The sequence below is a fragment of the Pygocentrus nattereri genome, chromosome 30 (assembly GCF_015220715.1).
Source record: "Pygocentrus nattereri isolate fPygNat1 chromosome 30, fPygNat1.pri, whole genome shotgun sequence".
In the NCBI taxonomy this organism is placed as follows: Eukaryota; Metazoa; Chordata; class Actinopteri; order Characiformes; family Serrasalmidae; genus Pygocentrus; species Pygocentrus nattereri.
The window spans coordinates 3,258,202-3,283,789 of NC_051240.1; the positions used below are offsets into that span (position 1 = coordinate 3,258,202).

Consider the following 25,588-nt stretch of genomic DNA (forward strand, 5'->3'; position numbering starts at 1 on the left):
TCTGATGTTACATACATTACACTCAGAAGCAAACCAGAGCTAAATTTCAAGAGTATAACTGTATAATTTTCTGCTTTGGTCTGGACCAAGAGAATCCAACTATAAACTTCAGTGCTAGGAGCCAGGTCCATTATGTGCTTCACATCTAAAGGTGTGTTCAGACAGTCCTTGTCACAAGTAAACTAATCAACTACGCTCTTCTTTAGTTAGGGTTCTTTAATGACAATCGTTCCAAATAGAACCATGAGCCTTCGAAGAATCAGCTGCATGCATAAAGGGTTCTTTGCATGGTGACATGTTTCTCCAGGTTGATGGAGAATGTGTTGCATATGGCTGTATATACAACCTTTTGAAAATAGCACCAAAAAGGTGCTCTGTTGTTACAAGCTTGACATAATCACAATAGAAGAACCCTTTTCTTGCTATATAGAACCTTTTACAACCATACACATACATAACATATTTTCCATCAATCTGAAGAACAGTTTCACCATGCAAAGATCCCTTTAGGCATGCAAATGGTTGTTTGAGTGCCCATGGTTCAATAGAACCATTGTCTTTACTAAAGAACCCTTGAAGAACCATCTTTTGTAAGGGTGTAGTTCCTTATAAAAACAAGCAAACCTTGTGGTGCATAATACCCATAGTACCCTGAGGTCCTGTGACTCCTGTTTTCACTGTTCCTTCATGATTGTATAATCCCTCTCTCCTGTCATTCCTGCAGGGGTCTACTCCTTCGGTCTCTTCACCACTACCATCTTTGCCAATGCGGGGCAGGTGGTAACAGGAAACCAGGCACCCCATTTCCTGTCTGCGTGTCGTCCGAACTACACAGCGCTGGGCTGCCACTCCTCATTGCAGTACATCTCAGAGAGGCGGGCGTGCACAGGAAACCCCTACATCATTGCTTCCGCCCGAAAATCCTTCCCATCCAAAGATGCTGCACTCAGCACCTACTGCGCCATCTACACAGTGGTGCGAAAACATGTCGAGATAAATGTGCACTATTACAGTCACTGAAACTAACGGGGACGACAATCAAGAGAAAAGAGGGGTTACTAAAGTTGGGGGTAACTGTTAGCAGGAAAGAGACCATTGGAGGTAACTGGAGTAACTACCAGGAGGAAAGAGTTACTACTATAGGGGTAACTATAAGAAAGAAAGGGGTTGACAGTCATTGGGTGAGTATGAAAAGGAGTGCCTGTCATGGGGGGTAACTACTAGATGAAACAGGGGTAACTTAAGAGGTTAAATACCAGGAGGACAGGGGATAATTGTCATGGACAGTAATCAGGAAAAAGAGAAAATACCATGGAGTAACAGACAGGAAGAAAGGGATAAATACCATTGGGGTAACTATTAGGAGGAAAGGCATAACTACCCTGGGATGGTACGTGTCACAAGGAAATTAGGTAACTACCATGAGGACTAACTATCAAGAAGAAAGAGGGTACTACCATGGTAGTAACTGGAAAAAAGGGGAAAACTGTCATGGGGTAACTATCAGGAGAAAAAGGGATAACTTTCCTGGGGGTAACTATCAGTCGGAAAAGGGTGCTACTATGGGGTAAATCTCAAGAGAAAAAGGGGATACACCTATGGGTTAAATACCAAGAGGAAAGGGGTACCATCATGGAGGATTACTATCAGGAGGAGAGAGTCTTTACCATAGGAGGTAGCTGTTATGAGGGGTAACTATCATGGGGTATCTATCAGAAGGAAATGGGGCAACTATAACTTGTCATTATTGTGAGGGAGTTATGTTACTTAAACATCAAACCCTTTGTGTCTGTGCATTTCCTGAAGATGTACGTCACGTTGGCATGGAGGACTAAAGGCACACGCCTCATGAAGCCCACCTTGTGCCTCACTCTGCTCTCGTTGGCTTTGCTGGTGGGTGTGGTCCGTGTGGCGGAGTATCGGAACCATTGGTCTGATGTGCTGGCCGGTTACGCTACAGGAGGTGCGATTGCTGCCTTTCTGGTAAGGAAACACAGTTAATCAGATTATTTTAGATTCCTTAACGAGTCCCACCCCCCACTGCCCTAATGCAGCTTTGCACACTCTGGGAATTCTGTCAAGCAGCTTCATAAGGAGCCACCTGGGACCTTTCCAGCAGACACATATGCTCACATTGTGTTGGCTCAGAACAAATACTTGTTATTTTTGTTTAGGGAATGAATTCACACTTAGGCCTCGCCTTCACTGTTTATATTTGTCTTAAAACAGATCTCCAGCATGTAAACATAAACCTTAGGATATATTTAATATCTTTTAACATATTAAGTTAAGAGGGGCCAGTCGTTTGACCTGTTGTGTAACTCGATTCTTTGATCTCTGTCTTCCTGCAGGTAACTTGTGTTATTAATAACTTCCAGCAGACTCAGCCTCCAATGCCACTGCTCGTTCGACCCCCCCGGCCTGAACCCTCCCTTAGCATGCCCATGGTGGCCATGCCTAGTGTGGAGAGTCCACTAGAAAAGTTAAGTGGCCCTCAGGTAAGGGGTGGGCGTAGAGGGTAATAGTTCAGCAGGGTTTGTTGTGGCGGCCAGTCGAGGGCAGTGGTGCAGCAGGGGCAAATGTAGAGGGCAGTAAAGGACAGTAGAGGATGACACGGATATGGTTACAGTTGACTGTCTGTTTGTAGCCAAAGCCATCAGCTAGCTAAGCCAAATTATTTACTTAATTAACTTAATTATTAAATAATATGAAATTTTGATCATGCACTAATCAGACACCACCCTCACGTTAAACGAAGGGATAGACCCTGAAATTAACTTGGAATGATTCAGGTGTGACACAGTATCTGAGGCAAAGGTTCGCCATTCAGCTAAACATTATGCTAGCTATCTAACTACCTCATAACCTGCTAGCACAACTACCTAAGTGTTGTTTTAGCATTGTAAGTGTTTTGCTAACACAACACACAAGTAGGGTAAATCTAAAAGCCACATCAAGCCATGAACTGCTGCTTTTTTCGGGGCCCTAAGATGGTTGGGTCTTGCAGAGAAAGTGTTGAGGGGAATAGAGGGCAGTGGGTGGTAGTAGATGGCAGTAGAGAGAAGGAAATAGTGATGAGGGCAATAGATGACAGTAGGGTGATAGAGAACCATGGGTAGTGCTTGACAGCTGAAGACAGTAAAGAGCAATAAAGGGCAAAGAGGGCAGTAGATGGCAGTAGGTCAATACACGGTAGTAGATGGCAGTGGAGAGCTGTTATTGCAGCTGAGGCTAGTAAAGTGTAGTACAAGACAGGGAAGGCAGTAGGGGGCAGTAAAGGGTGATGAGGGCAGTGTATGGCAGCAGACGGCAGTTATGGCAGCAGAGGCTGGTAAAGTGTAGTAGATGGCAGCAGATGACAATAGATAGTAACAGATGGCAATGGAAGGCAGTTATGGCAGCAAAGGCTAGTAAAAGGAAGTAAATGGCAGTAGATGGTAGTAAATAGTGATGAGGGCAATAGATGACATTTTGGCGATAGAGAGCAGTAGAGGGTAGTAGATGGCAGCTACGGCAGCAGAGGCTATTAAAATGTAGTAGAGGGCAGCAAAAGAGAGTTGAAGGCAGTAATTGATGATGAGACAGCAGAGGGCAGTGGAGGGTAGTAGATGGAAGCAGAGGCCAGTAAAGGGCAGTAGAGACGAGTAAACGGTAGTAGATGGCAGCAGAAGCTTATAAAGGGTAGTAATGAATAGTAGATGGCAGTGAAAGGCAGTAGAGGGCAGAAAAGATTAATGAAGTTAGTAACTGGCAGTAAGGCAGTACAGGGTGGTAGATGGCAGTGAAGGGCAGTCATGGCAGCAGAGGCTAGTAAAGGGCAGTAGATGGCAGTAGATGGCAGTAAAGGGCGATAAGGGGGCAGATGTACTAATGGATAGTACATGGCAGCAGAAGGTAGTAGAGGGCAGTAAATGGTTATGAGGGCAGTAGATGGCAGTAAGACAGTAAAGGGCAGTAGAGGGTAGTAGATTGCAGCAGAAAGTAGTATATGGGTGATGAGGGTGGCAGATGGCAGCGGAGGGCAGTAGATGGCAGCATAGGCTAGTAAAGGGTAGTAGATGGCATTGGAAGCTAGTAGAGGAGATTAAATGGTGATGCGGGCAGTAGAAGGCATTGCCAGTGAAAGGGAGATCTATGGTGTGAGAGGGTGTGGTACAAGCAGGAGTAGAGACGTTGAGGGCAGTTCAGGTTGTGAGATACAAATGAACAATAAATGAATAATAATATCTTATTATTAATAATAATAAATCTCCCTTCCTCTCTCTCTGTAGGTTCCAGTCTCTCTCTACTCAGGGGTCACATGACCATCAGCCCTTCCTAGCTCCCGCCCCTCCCGATGTCCTGATCCACTCACGTCGCTCCATTTCCAGCGCAGTCTAGACCAGCCCTCCGAATGCCCCGCCCTCTCCTGCCCTGAGACCCGCCCCCTCAGAGGTTACTCCACACAGGTCTAGATATGCACTCTCACTGCTGCGCCCTACTGGACTGAACAGCAATGACAGCGATATTATTAACTGTCATTCTTCCACCAGCTGACGATTTTATAGCAGATTTGTTTGTGTCTCATTTTTTCCCTCATGTTTGCTCCTCCTCGTCTTTCGGATGAGTGGTTAGACCTTTTACTGCCACTCCGTCCTCAACGTCTTCACAAACTGAGCTGTGAAAAAGCCTCGAGTGTAGCAGGGCTGATAAAGGACAGCAAAGCTAGACAAAAACTAAAAAATAACGATGAAGCAACCATTTCATAAAATTGCATACAAATAAAAGTGAAAATGGTCAAAATCAATATAAGTGCAGATAAAATGTGTAATATTGTAAAAGTATTGTAACTTTTTCTAGTAACCAAGCATGATGAGAACAAAGAGGCCATAGACAGTTGGCTTTTCTTTAATAATACATTTACAAGTCTAGCTGTTACACTATTAATGCCAAAACTAAAATGCATAAAACAAGATATAGGTATATTTTTACAAAAAAAAAGGAACCTGACACTGCAGTGAGTTTTAAAGGGAGGTGAAAATAATGTAGTACCTGTTATAGCGATAGCGTGTGTCATTACTGGGTGAATGAATCTACTGTGAAATCAGCTTTTAATAATCACTCACTCACTCAGGAGCAGCATAACTCTCAAAATCAGCTATTTTTCCTCAACAGTCTCTGTAGGATGCTTATTATGCTTACATCTACTGGAAAGACAGTTGATATAGATATATCAACTGATATATACTGAGTTGATATAGGTTCAATTAGACATATTTCTAGTTATAAGACATTTTATGTAGTGATAGAAGTAAGTTGGTTGGTTTAAGCTCAGAACAGGCAAAACTGGATTTTATGTAAAGAAGAATCACTGCTGTCGGAAGAAAACCTTGCATCTCCATGTTTGTCATTTTTTAGTTTTTGACATAATTTGCGTGTTGCTCTGAGCATTGTGTGTAAATTTCATGATGAGTGGACTAAAAGGAATGGCTTGGTAAAATGTCTGGTTTCATTGACTTACATTAAAAGTAAAGCATGTTTTTTCCTTCTCCTGTGAAGTTACCATTGTAGAGATTCAAGGTTTTGCTCTGAAGCAGCAAAATAAGCTTTGTATAGAGAGGAGTTATCAACTGTTATATCGATAGAGGTCATATTTTAAGGCTAAAATAGATAAAGAATAAAATAAATATAAAAGCATAATATTTATAGGATGTAGCAAGTGTTTTATATCTGATCTTGCCCATTATTTCTCAGATAACAATAATTCTGTTAGTTTTTTTTTTTTTCTATTTGAGTAACATTTCAGCAGCTTAGGCATCAAAATGCCCAAAATGCCCTGGGTCAAAATGAAAGGAATAATTCTGCATTTTTCAGCTTACTTTCTGTCTGCTGTATCTCTGCCATACGCTCAGAGTCGCTGTCCATTCTTAGACACTTCTACCTTGTCGGTCCACCTTGTAGATGTGAAGTCAGAGACGACAGCTCATCTGCTGCTGCACAGTTTGTGTTGATCATCCTCTAGTCCTTCATCAGTGGTCACAGGACGCTGCCCACAGGACGCTGTTGGCTGTATGTTTTTGGTTCTCAGTCCAGCAGCAACGCTGAGGTGTCCATTCGTATCAGCGCAACACACAGTTTCACACACCACCATCACGTCAGTGTCACTGCAGTGCTGAGAACGTCTCACCACCAAAAGAGTACCTGCTCTGTGGGGGTCCTGACCACTGAAGAACAGGGCAACAAAGTATGCAGAAAACAGATGGTCTACAGTCTGTAACTGCAGCGCTCCAAAACTGAGTGTGAGTGTAGAAACAATGAGGTGGAGGTTATGTTTTCTGCTCTTTTCTAACTTCAGGGAGACGTGTTTGAATTGTTCTCTGTGCCGATCGACCGTTTACCACAGATACGGCAGATAGAGATTAGCTTGAGAAATGCTGGACTGTCCCGTTAACAGACTTCGAGTGCTCATTACGGCCACACGGTGGCACCAGTGTGAATCAGCACTGCACAGCTCTAACACTGACCTGGCTTTGACACTATTTTCTCCTGTAGACTTGTCTCTATTGCTGTGCTTTCTGTTTCTTATTCAACTACAGAAATCATTCAGGAAGGTCACATTACTCTCTGTGGGTTCAGCTCTGAAGGCCCTTCCTGTTCCTTCATATTCCAGAGTTGTACAGTTCTGTAAATAGCTGTCTTTTTCAAACAGAATTGCTTTTTTTTATCAATAAGTTGGAGGTGAATGCTGAATTTACGTCACTTCTTAAGGTTAAAGGTTTCGTGAATAAGATCTTTTCATTAATGGAACAGTTCACTGAAAATTACCCAAAATGTAGCCCATCAGCCAAACGTTCAGTGAGGATGGGCTCTTTAGTTTTTAGACTGGAACTTCAGACTCCGATTATGTCTACATTTGGGGTAGGGGGTAAGCTATCATCATTGAATTATGACGCATAACATATTGGAGCATTTAGCTCAGGAATAGACCTCTATGACGTGTTACTTGTAGTTCTCTATTCGCATATAGGCACTATGCCAGTTTTCTCGATGGGGAAAATTAAATAACATTTCCAAGAATTGTACCATTGCAGTCTGTGGTTAACTGGAAAGTTCCAAACGCAATACGATTTGTCCTACGTACGTTTATATCTCAAATACATGCATCTCAGTTCTCACGCATTGGGGCCAGACAGTCTCACGCCAAACCTGTCACGTCTCACATGTTTCACATGTAAAACTGTCAATACAAAAGTCTATTAGCATAACATGAGGGACTTGTGATCATATGGTGTTTGACCTCTACAGCAGACGTTCCCAGTTAGGTTTAGACTCAGCACCGCGGTTTACTCTCAGCACTATGGTTTAGTCTCAGGACTACAGTTTAGTCTAAGCATTGCAGTTTAGTCTCAGCACCATGGTTTAGTCTCAGCAGCATGGTTTAGACTCAGCACTACGGTTATTCATCAGCACTACAGGTTAGTCTCAGCACTATGGTTTAGACTGAGTACAGTGGTTTAGACTATGGTTTATCAGCTTCGCTGTTTAATCTTGGCACTGTGGTTTAGTCTCAGCACTATGGTTTAGTCTCAGCAGTATGGTTTAGACTACAGTTTAGTCTTAGCATCTTGGTTTAGTCTTAGCACTGCAGTTTAGTGTCAGCACTACGATGTAGACTCAGCACTAGTATTTAGACTATGGTTTAGTCTCAGCCTTGCAGTTTGGTCTTGTCACTTTAATCTCAGCAATGCAGTTTGCTCTCAGCACCACAGTTGGGTCTCAGCACTACTATTTAGTCTCAGCAGTTAAGTCTTAGTATGATGGTTTAGTTTCAGCACCACAGTTTGGTCACGGCACTCTGGTTTAGTCTCAGCACTATGGCTTACACGCAGCAACAGTTTAGTCTCAGCTATAGTTTTGTTATATAGCTAAATAAATATTTTGCTGTGTAAAAGTTACAGTTGCTAAGTTACAGTTGCTAAGCTATAAGGCACTGAGTGAACCAGTCTGCTACAGCGCCACCCTGAGACGCTAATTAAGTTAGTTAAGACAGAGGCCGATTGTGGGTGAAGCAGATAAACAATGAGCTTCACTGAATCTGGATTTGAGTGTCTGTTTTTTCTCTAATGGACCACATAATATCATAATAAGTTTATTTTTAGGGACACTGCATAATTTTGATTTTGAGACTTTCAGGGGAGTCCAAGAGGTTAAGTAGAGGGTCCCGGACCCCCCCAGAACCCCCTCTATCTTACACCTTGCACAGAACCAAAAGAGATTTGGTCACCACAGGATGCAATAGTGGCAATTTCTGAAAATGCTGTTGATGTTTTGCCCAGAGAGAAAAACAAGTTTCTTATTAGGGCAGTGACTACAAGATGATGCATGACCTCAGAGGTCTGTGGAACTTCATACAGCAGTCTGCCCAATCTGTCCTAATTCACTTTTTAAACAAAATTAAGAAAAAGGCCCGACGAGTTTGTGACGACTATCAGCTGGACTGGAGCAAAGAGTCAACACAGCAATACGATAAAGAGCTTTTAATGAGCTGCCGAAGGGAACCGAACAGCCAGTTCTGCAGTTATTGTTGAGTATGTGAACGATTGTGAACGATGGTGGTGATGTTCAGAGAGGACAGCCTGCTACAAAGTCCTTTTTTATTTGTTTTGTTTTTTCTCTTCCAGTGTTTTTCTACATGAAGTGTTTATGAAACAGGAACAAATGGGTTCATACGGTGCTTGAGTGTAACAGTTTTAATGTTCTAATGTAGCTACTTCTCCATTTTGTAACTGTTGGATATGAAAATAAATAAATCTTGAAAAATCTGAAGTGTGGTTTTTAGATGAGGATGGTGGTGTTGGGTCGAATAGACATGATTAACATTGTATGCTGCCCCTAGTGGTGGCTGGACTAGTGTCCATCGGTGTCCTTCAGTGTCTATTAGTGTTCCCTAGTGTCCCTCGCTGTCCTTCAGTATTCACCAGTGTCCAGTAGTCTCCATCAGCGTTCACCAATATCCATCACTCTCCTTTAATGTCTGTGTTCACAGTGTGCACTAGTGTCCATCATGGTCCTTCAGTGTCCATCGCTGTTCTTAAGTGTTCACCAGTGTCCAAAAGTGTCAATTGCTGTCCTTCAGTGTGTGTCTATCAGTGTTCACCAGTGCCCACTGATGTCCACTAGTGTTACCAGTGTCATTGTTGTCTACTAGTGTCTATCACTGTCCTTCAGTGTCCATCAGTGTTCATCAGTCACCATTTGTGTCCTCTAGTGTCCATCACTGTCCGTCAGTCTCCATTAGTGTTCATCAGTATCGGTCAGTGTCCCTCAATGTTCACTAGCGTCCATCAGTGTCCGCCACTGTCCTTCAGTTACTGTCAGTATTCCCCAGTGTCCCAGTGTCCATTGATGTCCGCTGGTGTCCATCATTGTCCTTCAGTGTTCATCAGTGTTCACCAGTATCTATCACCGTCCACTAGTGTCCATCACTGTCTTTCAGTGTCTGTCAGTGTTCTATTGTGTCTAGTACTGTACAGAAGCATTCATCAGTCACTGTTGTCTATCGTAGCACTCCATCAGTGTCCACCTGTGCCCTTCAGTGTCCACCAAAGTGCATCAGTGCCCATCAGCATCTGCCTGTGCCCAACAGTGTCATTAGCCGACTTCAAGTTAGTTCCACCTTCCTTCAGCATTATTACTGTAGTCACATGTTACCCTTAGCCTTACCCTTACCAATTACCCTTGTTTATAGACACAGGGCAAGACAGAACACGATGGATCTCACACAAATTTCACAAGAGCTTTCAGAAACTCCTGCCAGGCCAAAAAGTTGAAGAGTGAAAACTGGATTAAAGTGATAGTTTATCCAAAAATCTCTCAACTCTGCTTCTTAGCCCAAATGTAGTTGATCAGAAGTTTACTTCTTTAGTTTTAGCACTATAGTTACAAGGTTAATGTAGTATCACCAATTAGCATGGTGCTAACTGCATCAGGGCATGTAATTTGATTTACCCAACAAAACTGGGCATTCATTATGCTAACAGCAAGCGGCATGTCGTTTAAGTGATCTTCATACTGCACTAACAGTGCTGTTCTACAAGCCTACAGTTATCTTAGTACTACGCTGCACTCTTAAAAAAGATGATTTTTCAAAGGTACTTAAGTAAAGAAAATGGTAATATATAGAACCACGAACACTCAAGAATCATTTGCTTGTGTAAAGGGTTCTTTGCACCTGTCCTTCAGATTGATGGAGAATGTGTTGCATATGGTTCTATATTGAACTATATAAATGGTTTTTATATAGCACCAAAATACACTCTATTGTTAAAATTTGACATCATCACAATTGCAGAACCCTTTTTGGTGCTTATATAGCAGCTTATACAACACATTCTCCATTGATCTGAATAACCATTTCAAAATGCAACGAACCATTTAAGCATGGATTCTGGTTCTTGAAGTGTTCATAGTTCAATATAGAACCACTGTCATTACCAGAGGTGCACAGAGTACACAAATTATGTACTTGAGTTAAAATAGAGACAAACAAGGTAAAATATCACTCCAGTAAAAGTAGAAGTTCCTCCCTTTAGACCTCAACTTGAGTAAAAGTACTAAAGTATTTGCCGTCAAATGTACTTAAGTATAAAGTAAAAGTACTAAAAGAGTAATTCTGGCTCTGATGTCCTGTTATCATTTTTATAACCAGACTGGCTTCATGAACTCATTTCAGGTGAAAGTCCTCCAGCGTCTCTCTTGGTAAACCAGTCTTTTAATAGAACGTCATTAATTAGTGACGCTGACGTCTATTAAAATGATCAGAAGCACAAAACACTGAAGGTAAACAGTTTCCATCAGGGAGAACCGAGTGGCTCTGAAATCACTTTTTACACACAAGCAAAGTTTCAGTTTAAGATTACTTTGTAAATTAGTTACAAGTTGAATAAAAACTGGCTTTAAACTCAGGATCACAGATGAGCTCCTTTACTATGTTGATCTGTAGGCGTCTGTTCATAAACATAAACCAGCCCAAACTAATTTACTATAAAATGAAATGGTGTTTGTAGAAATTCAGAAAAAAGCCGCGTCAGTCTCGACTGCATATGTGGACATATTTCTACATTGTGCTCTATTTACACAAAGTTAGGTTAGTTCATCATTTAGGTGACGCATGCGCTCCCAAATTTTACGCTGCTGCGCTGACATTGAACCGCGTGCTGCACTGGGTCGGTATGACCAACAGGTCAAAACCAGCTCTAAACAAAGTGACCGCTGGGCCCTGATTGGTGCTCTGGCTTTGTGCTTCTTTCGTTTTGACATGTTTCGTTTTTATACACACAGAAACCAAAAGGAATGACAGATTTCTCAAAATGTAGGAGGAAAAAGTCGGATATTAGACTCTGAAATGTAGCGGAGTGAAAGGAAAAAGTCGCCCAGAATGGAAAAACTTAAGTGCAGATACACGAAAAAACTACTTAAGTACAGTAACGAATTACATTTACTCAGTTACTGTCCAACACTGGTCATTACTAAAGAAACGTTGAAGAACCGTATTTGATAAGAGAATACTGCTCTTAAGAACTGGGCCTATCAACACATTAAGACATGCAGTTAGCACCATGTCTAAATGGTGCTAACTGCCATTATTTGTTAGCTACATTAGCCTTGTATCTCCAGTGCTAAAACTTCGGAAACCACCAAAAGTGTGGGCTGACCAACTACATTTGGGGTAAAGGCAGGACTGGCTATATTTGATTTTTCACCAAATTCTTCCTTTAATGATTATTCCACTGTAGTCCTCAGCTTCCAGCTAACATAGCGTCTAGACGCGATGCTACATCATGTTCTTTGTTGATGTGGCCCTGTGGCAGTAGAGACGGACGGCTTTCTACATTAGAAGTGAGAAAACCGGATTTTCTTCATTGATACACTATCTGGAGCTGGGTCTACATTGAGCTAGACCTGCCTGACCGCTTTTCTCCACTGACCTGCTGCAGGCAACACAAACACCACTGCTGTTCAGCAAACAGGCTGACATATTCATCTACACAGCTTAGAAACTCAGATTGCTAGATCCTATTTTCTGTAAGGGTTTGAAACAATTGACCTTTAAGTTTAATCAGGTGATTTAGAGGAAAACAATATGACATGTAGATATTAGCGACAGTGCAAGCTTGTGAATAGAGACCACCTCTGGGGCAAAAGAGTTTTAATGAAATCGATAAGACACGGCGCGTTACTGTGATTTTATCACGGGTACGGCATGTATGATGCACAGCGCCCCTCTTTATTAATTAAAATCAGCCTTGAGTGAATTATTGCTTTGATGAACATAAAATATGATCAAATGCACACATTCAAAAATCATAACTCGTAATGATCGCTAGGGGTGCATCAATACCAATACTGGTATCCGGTACTGCTCTGATACTGTATTAGCATCACGCTAATGGTGGCACATTTATTTAATACTTTTTAAAGCAGAGAATGGCCAAAAAGAAGAATATTTGGAAAGTATAAGACATTCAGGTAATATATTCTTTCATTTTTAATTTGCAGTGAATCAATGAGCAAATACTAATGAGTAGAAGTTTAGCTTGCAGCTCACACTTAGCCTGTTTAGCTTGCAGCCTTTTGGCCTAGTTGTTAATAAGACTGGAGCTCTCAGCTCCTCAGTTTAAACAGAACCGGGTTCTTGCTTCATCTATCAGTGCACCATGTGAGCAGAGCAGCGGTCCATTCACAGCACAGTGTGTTTTAGTGATTTATTATAAAATGATGGCTAACTTTGGCTAACTTCTAGCTAATCAGATTTTGCTGTAAACAGCTTGAAAAAGAAAGCTGTCAGATTGTTATTTTAAACCTAGTCTTTAACCCACTGAAGACACTTGGTTGAAGACAAAGTGAACATAAAGTGTTGAATATTAATATCCACAAATCATGAGCACTGAGCTGCTTTATGCTAATGTGCTTGACAGGCGGTTGGTGAGGTGAGCTTACAGAGGCAAGATCTTTCAGTTCACCCTTTCACTCTCAATCAGATGTGCGGTCTTGTGTGAGCAGGCCTACCTGAGGCATTTTATCACCTTTATCTCTGGTTCCAGAGAGGGGAGGGTGAGAGAGGTTGGGTATGTATAGGTGAAACCCAACACCTCAGACTGCTCTGCTGTCTAACTCTTCTGCTTGTGCTTTTACCTTATAAGGCAGGATGGTCCCACCTGGCTGTGGGTGAAGATATTTCCAGACATGGTACTATGAGATATATGGAATGCAGATGACAGTAAAATCGTGGAAAATCTGAAATAATATAAATTCGGGTTTTTTGCTTCACAATACCCAGCATGTCATGTATTCCTCCGTTTCTCCACCATAAATGGGTTTCAAGGCAAAAAGCTTCTAAACATAAAACAGTGTCTGAGACATCAGGCAGTCTATTCAGAACCATTTCACGTAGTATGTTTCTGCGAGTGAGCCACTGTGAGCTCACTTTTAAACCTGGGCTTAATTCCAGAATTAACTATATGCCGGGGTTTAAATTTCATCTATAATCTTAAACTGTAAATTTGGGCCTTTATTATCATGTACTGAGCTTTAGCAGCTAAAAGGTCTATTAGTTTTGAATTTAATTAGCAGTGATGTCATTATATATATATATATATATATATATATATATATATACACACACACACACACACACACATAATGCTAAGACACAGATTCACAGGCTGCACACACACCCACACCCACACACCCAACACACACTGTGAGGAGAAATTTCATTGCTGCAGGTACAGACACATCACTGCATTCCTCAAACACTTCACCTCTAACTATGAATCACCTCTTTCTCTGCTACTGCATTTCATAACCAAGGAAAATCTTGCACTGAATCAATTTAATCGCAAAAGGTAGCGGTTTAATTTGCAGAGCTGTTGACTAATACATCTTTCCAGGCTTTACATATAAAAACAGCCTTTACACTCCTTAATATTCACTCCACTCAGACTGATCAGTCGTACGATCAGATCCATCCCTTGGTGAGTGAGTGTTGTTTGAATGCTGTGGTGCGTAAAAGATAAAATAAGATATAAACGCATGACTCTCTCATACTCTCAAAAAAGATGCTCCTCAAAGGTCCTACAGTAAAGACAGACCATGAGCACTCTGCATGGTTAAATGGTCCTCTGCATTTCTATATAGAGCCTCTGTCTGAATCCTTGAAGAACCATCTTTTCAAGATTGTAGAAACAAACGAAGTAGGCGGACCCACGTGTTAGTAGCCCCACCCATCGAGCTGGAGCGCCTGTGTGTGTGTGTGTGTGTGTGTGTGTGTGTGTGTGTGTGTGTGTGTGAGAGAGAGAGAGAGAGAGAGGGGGGGGGGGGCTAAAGGAAAAGAGTTAGAAAAGAAAACCTACAGATAAAATGGATTATACGTCTTAGTAGTGTCTTAATCTAAAACCGTAAAATGCTACTGTAAAAATATTAAGTTTAAAATCTGTTGGCTCGGTTCCGGTTGATTAATCGTCCAATCAGATCCGTCCGTTTAAGTGATTAAGCGGCGTCTGAACGCTGGTGTCTATAAAATAAATGGGCGTGCCTAATGAACGCTAGCCGCGCCCATCCAGCTGGAGAGTGAGAGAGGCCGAAGGAAAGAGGAAGAAGAGAGAGAAACTGAAGCTGAAGGGGATTAAAGTGCAGCTCTTCCACCGGTTCTCCCTCGTTAGATGAGCAGATCAGACTGAGAGCAGCAGGTGAGGACAAACTCCCCCTCTCTCTCTCTCTCTCTCTCTCTCTCTCTCTCTCTCTCTCTCTCTCTCTCTCTCTCTCGCGCGCGCGCGCACACCTTTACGCCGTTCTCCTGTGAGACTCTCCAGGGTTCTGCGGCTGAACTGCCCCGGCGTCTCCTGAGCGTCTGTAACTTGTGAGTGAGTGGGTGGGTGGACAGCAGGGCGACGGGGTTGTGATGTTTGTGATTGGCTCAGCAGGGCAGCACTGAAAGTGGCTGATTAAATGAAATATGTGGCCGTGAACTACAGACGCTGCTGCTCGTCTGGCTGTGACGCAAATTCAGCTCCACTCTACAAAAGCTGCACCTTTACTTGACCATTCCTTTCACTACTGACCTCTGGCCCCCTTAGGTAAGGACAGCTGTCTGTTTTCCTTTCACTATTGACCACCTCATCTGCTGACCACTTACTTAACCTCTTACTACTGACCTCTTTGGTGTCTTCCCATCACCACTGACTAGACTTTTTATCATTACTAGCTGTTCCCTTCGCTGCTGGCTACTGATTTGCCCCTCACTACATACCATCGTAACTACTGATCACTTCCTTTGCTACTACTGACTGTTCTCCTTTATTACTGACGAGCCCAACTACTGAGAACAGACCGCTCTTATTACTACTACCCACTATTCCTCTTTATTGCAGAGAAGCCCGACTTCTGACTACTTCTATTAATACTACCGACTGTTCCCCTTTATGACGGAGAAGCCCAACGACTGGCCACTCCTATTACTATTTCAGACTGTTCCCCTTCATTACTGACGAGCCCCACTACTGACCACTGTCTTACTACTACTGGCTGTGCCCCTTCACTACTGACCAGCCCATGGGTTGGCTACTGACCAGTCCCATTACTATTACTGACTATACCCCTTTACTAATTAGTGTTCCAATTCCTGACTACTGACCACTCTCTTGACTACTGACTGGCTCGCCGTAAGTACTGACCCTTCACTGCGCCCATCACTGCTGACTAGACTTACTATCACTACCTTCACTACTGGCCACTGATCACACAGACAGCTTTGTAGTCAGTAAGGGGGTTTTGCTACTGACTACTAATCCACCTTTTGTTGAAACCCTTCACTTCTGATTACTGACCACACCTTTCACTGCTGCCAACTAGCCCTTCACAACTGACCTCTAACTTCTGTAAATAATGACCACTGGCATGTCAACTGGCTTCTTTAATTAGACTATTGCCTGCTGACTACTTATTTAATTACTGACTGCCAAACCTCATTACTGAACCCTGTTTCATTACCAACTGCTCCCTGATTACTTGCTTCACTACTGACAGCTGAACCCACCTTTTAATTACTACTGACCCCCATTCATTACTGATCACTTTTCACTACTGGCCACTGAACTCTTTCAGTGTGACTACTGACCATTACCTGTACCACTGACTGCTTCCTTCAGTAATCACTACTGACCACTCCCTTCACTACTGACCTCCTTTCACACTTGCCTTCCTTCACCACTGGCTTTTGGCATTGCCCACAACTTACTACTGATTGCACTCATTACTGACTATCCTACAACCGAGTACTGACTAACAACTTTACAACTAAATTTTCCCTGCTCTTTTTGGTACTGACTGCTGAAGTCGGTCACAACTGACCACTTACTGACTGCTTCTTTCATGAGAGGACTGACTCCCTGAATACAAATTGCTGCTTTTGCTACTGATCTAACCTCCGCTTTACTACTCACTGCTTCACTAAGTCTTGTGCTACTGACCACTTCTGTCACTCCTGACTCCTGACCCTTCTGTAGCTGTGGCTATCAGATGGCTGGGTTGTGTAATGTGCTCGGTGTTTGAAGAGGAGGACACGCCCTGCTTTGCCCTCAGGATACGCATTCAGCACGCCGTTCTGTACTTGTGGATTTTAGGGTGTTTACATTAGTAGTTTGGTTCTCTTGGTCCAGACCAAGGCAGAACATCATGCATTGTTGCATTTTAGTTCAGGTTCCCTTTAGCGTTCACTCTAGCATATGTGACGCATCACTGGGATAACAAATGGTATAAGTCACCATACTGTACTGTTGATGGGTTTCATGTCATATTTCAATCCAATAAACATGTCCATATAAGTACTGATTCAGAGCAGGTGGGATAGCATCAGAAATGGGGTTGTACCTGTTAGACGTGTGCATGACTTTTTGTGCTGTTTAGACATCTTTTGGTCTGGATTGTTCATGTTTTGAATGATCCGCACCAGAGTTTGCTTGAAAGCAGGCCCAGACTGACCTACTCAGCAGGTATTTGGTGCTTCAGGGTTTTAATGACTTTCTCACTTGTTGTAACACAAGTTTTCTGTTCTGCGTTCAAGGAAACGTGTTGAAATGACTGTCTGTGGTAATCACCCATACAGTACAGATACATCTGATAAGGCTGAGGTTGAAACTCTGCAGTGTTCCTTTAGTGTCCCAATATATTATGTTAGCTTCATGCTCTTTGATATGAGTTTTTGTGGTGTGGGCTTTTTGGTGCCACCCAGCCAGCCTCTTCACTCTCGGGCAGGATTGAAATGCAGCCAAGAGCAAGGGTTGAACCACGTGGAGGACGGAAGTGTGAGGATGTTCCTCCCCCCACATCGTGTACTCCTTTCACATGCAGATAAAGTGATAATTTGGTGAAAAATCACGTTTGTACTGTGGCTTATTTATTTTACTGCTTTAGTTTTAGCACTGGAGCTGCAAGGCTAATGTAGATGGCAAGTAATGGAGTTTATATCCGAGCCGGTTTAGGAGGAATCTGGCCTCTTCCTGTTTCCTGCATTATATCAAACTGCGAAACACCAGAGGAAGCTGTGAAAGGCTAACAGTTTCTGATCACTTCTCTGGTCTTTTTCTTTAATTTTAGAAAGTATTTTACAACATGAGCAAAGAAAACGTAACTGTAGAAAAATGGAAACCTACACCAAATGGGTTTTGGGCAGCAGGATGCTAACATTTAACTACATTAACATTTACTTATTTATTCTGGGGCAGTCGTGGGGAGGAGGTTTGGGAACCAGCCCTGTGACTGGAAGGTTGCCGGTTCAATCCCCAGCACAAACAGTCCATGACTGAGGTGTCCTTGAGCAGGACACCTAACCCCCAACTGCTCCCCGGGCACCATGGATAGGGCTGCCCACTGCTCCGGGCGAGTGTGCTTACTGCCCTCGTGTGTGTGTGTGTGTGTGTGTGTGTGTGTGTGTGTGGTGTTTCACTTCACGGATAGGTTAAATGCGGAGGTGGAATTTCCCTGTTGGTGGGATTTAAAAAGTATCACTTGACTTACTGCTGTGGAGTGCTGACCAGTTAGCATTTCTGCTACTGAGTCCTGACTGGTTGGTGAGCAGAGAAGCTTATGGGCTTAATGTTTCATGCTGTTCCATTCTCTTATATTAACAATGTTAAGCACTTTTAAACTATGATTTGGCTCAAATGCTCCATCTTAACCCATTCATCCAGCTTAGAAGCTCCCTCTAGCGTTTTAAGAAACCTGAAAGACATTAGGGGCCATTCTGCTCTCTACACTTTCTCTACATGTATCCTACCTAGCATGGTGCTACGTGCCTCACCTCAGACCGTATTCAGTAAGCTCTAGTAGATGTTGTGATGGATTTTAAGGCCTTAAGATCTTCTCGGACTATTGTAAGTGTCCGTCATGAGCCAGTGTATTCAGAACCGTTTTGTGTGAATAACTTTGAGGGAGCTTTTAGAGGTGGACTTCCGGGTTCCTAACAACTTTTCTTTGGTGGGAGAGGGGGACTGGATAAATGTAACTTTCGCTGAGCTCTCGCTTTAGCTGCATGCCTGTTCATGCAGTGTTGAGTTCCTGTGTGCGTTTAGTCAGGACTGAACAGGTTGGGTTCTTGATGTCTCCAGTTTTTAGAGGAAGTGTGTCAACATTGGTTAAGAAACTTCTCCTTCCTCCTTGGTGTTGTCATGCTTCTTTTTTTTTTTGTTTCCCCATGTTTGGGTTAGAGGGTGTGGTCTGAGGTCTCCAGCAGAGCAGCTGTTTTATCCAAGCGTGCTTGTGGCTGTCCTCACGGCGCTCCAGACTGAGCTGCTAATGAACTTAGACGCACACATGACTCTGCGTTCGTTTAATCTCTATCTCTCTCTCACACGTGCATCCCTCCATTCCTTTATCTCTCCATCCTTCCATCCCTCTTCCCTCTTTCTCCAAAGCTGTTTTAGGCCTATTCTTGGCTTAGGGCTCCTCTCTGATGCTGACCTTTGTGTGTGTGTGTGTGTGTGTGTGTGTGTGTGTGTGTGTGTGTGACACTCTCTCTCAACCCCCTCCCCCTCTTGCTTGACGTAAAGTCGGAGATGATGGCTCCTCTGCTGCTGCACAGTTTGTCGGTCATCCTCTGGGCCTTCATCCCTGGTCAAATGATGCTGTTGGCTGGATGCTTTTGGTTCAGTCCAACAGCATCACTGAGGTGTTTAAATACTCCAGCAGCACTGCTGATCTACATGTACCAGCGCAACACGCACCAACACACCGACACCATGTCAGTTTCACTGCAGTGCTGAGAATGACCACCACCCAAATACAACCCCAATTCCAATGAAGTTGGGACGTTGTGTAAAACATGAATAAATACAGAACACGATGATTTGGAAATCCTTTTCAACCTATATTCAATTGAATACACTACAAAGACAAGATATTTAATGTTCAAACGGATAAACTTTATTGTTTCTTGCAAATATTCACTCATTTTGAATTTGACACCTGCAACACGTTCCAAGGAAGTTGGGACAGGGGCGTGTTTACCACTGTGTTACATCACCTTTCCTTTTAACAACACTCAATAAGCTTTTGGGAACTGAGGACACTAATTGTTGAAGCTCTGTAGGTGGAATTCTTTGCCATTCTTGCTTGATGTACAACTTCAGCTGCTCAGCAGTCCGGAGTCTCCGCTGTCGTATTTTGTGCTTCATAATGTGCCACACATTTTCAATGGGAGACGGTCTGGACTGCAGGCAGGCCAGTCTAGTACCCGCACTCTTACTACGAAGCCACGCTGTTGTAACACGTGCAGAATGTGGCTTGGCGTCGTCTTGCTGAAATAAGCAGGACGTCCCTGAAAAAGACGCTGCTTGGATGGCAGCAGATGTTGCTCCAAAACCTGTATGTACCTTTCAGCATTAATGGTGCCGTCACAGATGTGCAGGTTACCCCTGCCATGGGCACTAACCCCCCCCCAGACCATCAGAGATACTGGCTTTTGAACTTTGAGCTGAAAACAATCCGGACAGTTCTTTTCCTCTTTGGCCCGGAGGACACGACGTCCCTGATTTCCAAAAACAATCTGAAGTGTGGACTCGTCAGACCACAGGACACTTTTCCACTTTGCGTCAGTCCATCTCAGATGAGCTCAGGCCCAGAGAAGCCGGCGGCGTTTCTGGGTGGTGTTGATATCTGGCTTCACTTTGCATGGCAGAGTTTTAACTTGCACTTGTAGATGGAGCGACGAACTGTGTTCACTGGCAGTGGTTTTCTGAAGTGTTCCTGAGCCCATGTGGGAATATCCGTTACAGAATGATGTTAGTTTTTAATGCAGCGCTGCCTGAGGGATCGAAGGTCACGGGCAGTCAATGTGGTTTTCTGCCTTGCTGCTTACTTGCAGAGATTTCTCCAGATTCTCTGAATCTTTTGATATTATGGACTGTAGATGATAATCCCTAAATTCCTTGCAATTGCACGTTGAGAAACGTTGTTCCTAAACTGTTGGGCTATTTGCTCATGCAGTTGTTCCCAAAGTGGTGAACCTCGCCCCATCTTTGCTTGTGAATGACTGAGCCTTTCAGGGATGCTCCCTTTATACACAATCATGACACTCACCTGTGGAATGTTCTGAACAGGTGTTTTTTGAGCATTCCTCAACCAACTTTCCCAGTCTTTTGTTGCCCCTGTCCCAACTTCTTTGGAATGTGTTGCAGGCATCAAATTCAAAATGAGTGAATATTTGCAAAAAACAAGTTTATCCTTTTGAAAATTAAATATCTTGTCTTTGTAGTGTGTTCAATTGAATACACTTCATTGGATTTGGGGTTGTAGTATCTGCTCTGTGGGGGTGCTGTGAAGGTCCTGACCATTGAAGAACAGGGTAACAAAGTATGCAGAGAAACTGATGGACTACAGTCTGTAACTGTAGAACTACAGTGGAACTATATGGTCAGTGGAGTAACTGTGTTGTAACTCATCACCACATACAAATTTCATTGTGCAGTGCTACTGTCTCTGTATGACAAACTCTTGAATCTGATTTTTATACAGAGCTGCTTTTATGGAAAATCAGCTACTGTATTAAAAATCCCAATTTATTTTCCCCATATCATTCAGGGCTGCTTTTTTGTTCCATTATCTGCCTTTGATGTTGATCTCGTAAGGCTGTAATATGCAGATGAGCTCTGTAATCAGTGAGCTGCAAGCATGCTGACAAATCAGAAGTGCTCGTTTTGATATTAACACATTCATGTAATCCTACAAGGTGTTTTAGCAAAAAAAAAAATGCAACACCAGCATGTGGGAAGGTATTGGGGATTCTGAAAGTTTAAGTGGGTGTGTCTGATCATGTCATGTGATTTTTACATTGCGCTGCGCATCATACACACATTGAAGAATGTAGATTTTTCCCTTTTTAAAGCTTGGTTTAAAGGTGTCTGTGTTGGAGGTGTGGGTGGGTAATGAGATTTTCCTCTCTGTCTGAACTTGTCCAGGAATTTCCCCCCGGAGTAATGCTTTCTGTCCTGTGCTGCTGAGCACTTCCTTTACCGTCAGTTAGGAAGAAGAATTGGCAAAGATTTTAAGAGGATAACTCCACCTATTTTTCATTATTTCTGCATAATTTTCTCTGTGTGAGATGAAAAGTGATTCAAAGTCACTCTGAACAACTCTGATTACATCTTAACCCCTTAATTATGCAGGAGTTTAGAAAAATCGTTGGAAAACCACTTTAAATACTTCTTTATATCCGTCAGCCAAGACTAGTGCATTCTTCTTTAGTTACTCGTTAGCTACATTAGCTCCTGTGCTACAACTAACTTCAGCAAACGTCAGACGAGCACGTCTCTGCTGACTGGCTGTATTTAAGTGGCGAAAGTAATTGATAAACTGTCAATTTAATGCTGGTAGTGTAGATCCTGAGCTGTTTGTTTGATCAGCAGGTCTGTGGTTTTGGATAAGGCTGAGAGGCAGTGATGGTGGGTGAACATGAGCAGGGAATGATGGGATGAGATTTGGAATGAGGATGGGGGTGGGAATATGGAATTCTGCTAATGACAGGGCGAGCGCAGTCTCACCTGTGGAAGTGAACCAATGACTGGTTTGTTTACGACGGTGTAGCTGTGTGGATGTTGTAGAGGCTTTCACAGTTAGGAAGACGTTCCTGCTAAAATGTTAAAGGATTGTTAGTTACTGTTGGTTTTGTTCTCCGATAGTCAGGGAAGGAATTTCTGTTTTCCTGATGGGGAAGTGCTGCTTTATACAGTGCCTTAAGTTCCTGTTTACACCTGGTCACTTCGGGGATCTTGAGTATTAGGATTCTGTCCAGATGAGGCCAAACTACATAAAAATGCAAGTGGAAATGCACCCAAGACGCATGTAAAAGGTACAAATCTGACTCCAACCACTTCAGGAGGTTGAACTGAGAAGCATTAGAGCCACGTCAGAGCAGCCTAAACACATCTGTCTCTGAGACTCATTGGACAGTCCATACCCCTCCCAGTGCAACCGAAACTCCTCCCAGTGCAGTGCGAACTGAAATGGCAACATGGACAAACACTACTGTACAAAACAAACTGCAAACAACTTGATAAACAGTTGGTAATTGGTTGCAACGTAATGTTTGGGTTTGCATGTTCTGTCTCACACAGCAATCGGATTTCAGTCCCACTACCTGGAGATGTTTGACTACCAGGTGTTAATGCATTTTGGCTAAAATCTCTTCACTGGATACAGTCCAGATACTAGACCAGGGGTGGGGAAACCCAAATGTTAAGAGCCATTTTGTCTCTTCAGTAAAATTCAAACCACCTTGAGAGCCACATTTTCTGTCCATTTTACCATCTTGGCTGTATACATGTCTCAGTATGTGCTCGTGTACTGTTATAGGCTGTTAAAAACAAAAAAAAAAAAAAATGAAAATGCAGACTTTCTTTGCTCTGCTTCAATCTCTAGTTCGGCTATAGCTGCTTTTCTCGCATCTCTGGCAGGAAACCTTTCTGCAAAAGAAGAACGTTACCTTTTAGTTTCTTGTAAAATGTCTCTAAACGATTGACATTTTACTGAGGTCAGCTTGTCATTCATCAGTTTCTTGTTTGACATTTCTTGTTTCACCTTACGTGGCATTACATTCTGGCATCTCAAGCACCATTTAAGGTGGAACAGGGAAAACTTGAGCAAGACACTAACTTCAGCTTTGCAACTTGACGGTTTCTCGTTGCACATTAAACATATCAGGAAACTAGCTGGAGTGATTAAATAGAAATGAGTCGATTCCTCTCCAAATTATGGATGTTCATCTTAAATCTTTGTCTTTTTGTTGGCTACTAGATGGGCGAGACTACGGTTTTGCTATGGTGACTCGCTGTCTGTGTAACGTTCAGCGTTAGGCCATTTATTATTAAAACTGTGGATTACTTTATTTTTACCTAAAAATCTAATCTTGCTGTGGAGTAGAAGAGCCACACATTACCGACACCTACACTGGACACATGAAATGACCAGGTGTAAATGAGGTCTGTCTGTTTTAGACCAAGGCACCTTTATGGAGAAGTACCACTAGTTTTAATCAGCAGATTTCATAAATGTTGTAAACTTTCTTTTTTTCTGTTGTTTACTTTTAATATATCACAAGAATCTCTTACCCAGTTTTCCCCCAAAATGTTTGGTGTTTTGAATTTTGTTGCTTTAGCTTTAGCACTGGTGTAGGCAGTGGAAGCTAATGCACTAGCTTAAATTAGCATGGTGTTAGCACTCCTAAATCAACACACTCGCCTTACTGTGTGGTGTTCAAGCTTTAATAGACTTGTGATTTTCTCACACTGACTTATCTGTAAATATGGACTAAATTCAGGCTAATTGGCTGCTACTGTTTTCAGCTATGCTAACATGCGTCTGTCAGTGTTTCTAGATGACATTTGGTCATAATGTCAGAAGCCACAATCAAGATTACTGAACTCTGAGGTGACTGCGATGACTGACTGGGTAAACTGCTGAGGCGAAGTGTGGTTAGCTACATTAGCCTCATAGCGCCAGCGCAAAAGTAGACTGCAAATGTTTCATAACGGTTTCCCTCCTTCAGCCACCATGTCGGATGCAGAGAGGTACCTGTTCGGCGACCGCAGTGCGATCAGCGACCCGCTGGCCCAGGCCGACTGGGCCTCCAAGAAGCTGGTGTGGGTCCCATCGGAGAAACTGGGCTTCGAGGCAGGCTCCATTAAAGAGGAGAAAGGAGACGAGTGCCTCGTGGAGCTTTCTGACTCCGGCAAGAAGATCAAAGTGAACAAAGATGACATCCAGAAAATGAACCCACCCAAATTCAACAAGGTGGAGGACATGGCGGAGCTGACCTGCCTGAACGAAGCCTCTGTACTGCACAACCTGAAGGACCGATACTACTCTGGCCTCATCTACGTGAGTGACCAACTGCTGACTGCACACACACATTTGCGTTACAGGCTGATGGTGTAATCATTGACATGCATTCTCTGCCCACAGGCGCTTTATTTTTATTTTTTTGTATTTTTTATTTTAAATGGGTGTTTTGTGCTAGTGATGACTATAATCTCAGCCTCAGAAGCTCTGCCCACACATTCACGGGTCTTTGCATGCACATGTGTAACACCCCTGGTCAAATGACATTAACTTTCTCAGTGAAAAGTTCACGCTCTCTACAGCGCACACACTTATTTCATTTTTGGGTGAATTTTAGGACACCTTTCTATTCTTTTTACTGGAAAAAATAACTTCAACAGTGTATTAAAAGGTATTTATGCTCATTTTTTATGTTTTGGCTCTAGAAGAGCAGATATACTGCTTTAATGTTCCAAAAACACAATTTATCATGCTGTCCATCTCTATTCACCACCCTTTATTTGAAGTACTGTCTTTAAGCTCCGCCTCCCAGTAAGCCCTGAATAATCTTAGGTTGCTCACCTGCTCTGTTCTGATTGGTCAACAGCAAGAACGGTTACCCCCTTACACGTTCCACTCCTAAGCACACTGCTCGTCCAGTAGCTGCTGTGTGAGGCATGCCAAGCTTGCCAGTAGGCCGCCAGTAAAGACTGTTATGGGAAAAAGTGTTGGAATTCCAGTAAGGCCTTTCAGGCAGCTGAGAAAAGTGGTTTCTGTGCGAGAGTTTCTCCCTTTTGGAGAAATTTACATGCACGAACACGCTAAAGAGAGAACTGGAAAAGCGTAATAGATCCTCTACAGAGGACACACTACTGCACACTTCATAGGGGATGTTAACTTATTGGCTTCCAAAGTAAAAATAACATGGAATTTAACTGGAAGGTGTTTGAACTTTTTGATTGACCATCCACACAGATTCATACACTCTTTGTGCATAGATTTCTCAGTTCAATGTGGAACAAATGATTTTCAAGCTAAAATATGGGTAACACCTGCAACAAGCAGTTGCCTTTTCTTCAGTGTTCATATCATTACTTTTTAAAGTTATTCAGGAGTTTTATTTGAAGCAATGAGATCATCAGTCGCAGAAGCACACCTTTTTGTAGGTTTGTTTTCTTGAAGCACCTTTTTGAAAATTGTCGGACATGGTGGAGATGTTTAAAGGCAAGAAAAGTCCAGA

The 25,588-nt window shown here is 42.7% G+C and overlaps 2 protein-coding genes across 3 annotated transcripts in view; both read left to right on the plus strand.

The window, feature by feature from the left end:
- The window catches only part of plppr2b (phospholipid phosphatase related 2b), a 43,346-nt gene extending 38,285 nt beyond the window's left edge, over window positions 1–5,061 (plus strand). The window contains exons 5-8 of one of the 2 annotated variants that reach the window (XM_017722083.2): window positions 725–975; window positions 1,807–1,983; window positions 2,352–2,498; window positions 4,272–5,061. In XM_017722083.2, coding sequence (XP_017577572.1) covers window positions 725–975; window positions 1,807–1,983; window positions 2,352–2,498; window positions 4,272–4,304 — 608 coding nt within the window. In that variant the 3' untranslated portion in view covers window positions 4,305–5,061. The remainder of the gene's footprint in view (window positions 1–724; window positions 976–1,806; window positions 1,984–2,351; window positions 2,499–4,271) is intronic. The other variant, XM_017722082.2, reaches the window with a different exon arrangement.
- A 9,523-nt stretch (window positions 5,062–14,584) lies between these two features.
- Window positions 14,585–25,588, plus strand: part of myh9a (myosin, heavy chain 9a, non-muscle) — a 46,502-nt gene continuing 35,498 nt past the window's right edge. The window contains exons 1-2 of the mRNA XM_037536500.1: window positions 14,585–14,729; window positions 24,077–24,408. Of these exons, the coding sequence (XP_037392397.1) occupies window positions 24,082–24,408 (327 nt within the window). The 5' untranslated portion in view covers window positions 14,585–14,729; window positions 24,077–24,081. The remainder of the gene's footprint in view (window positions 14,730–24,076; window positions 24,409–25,588) is intronic.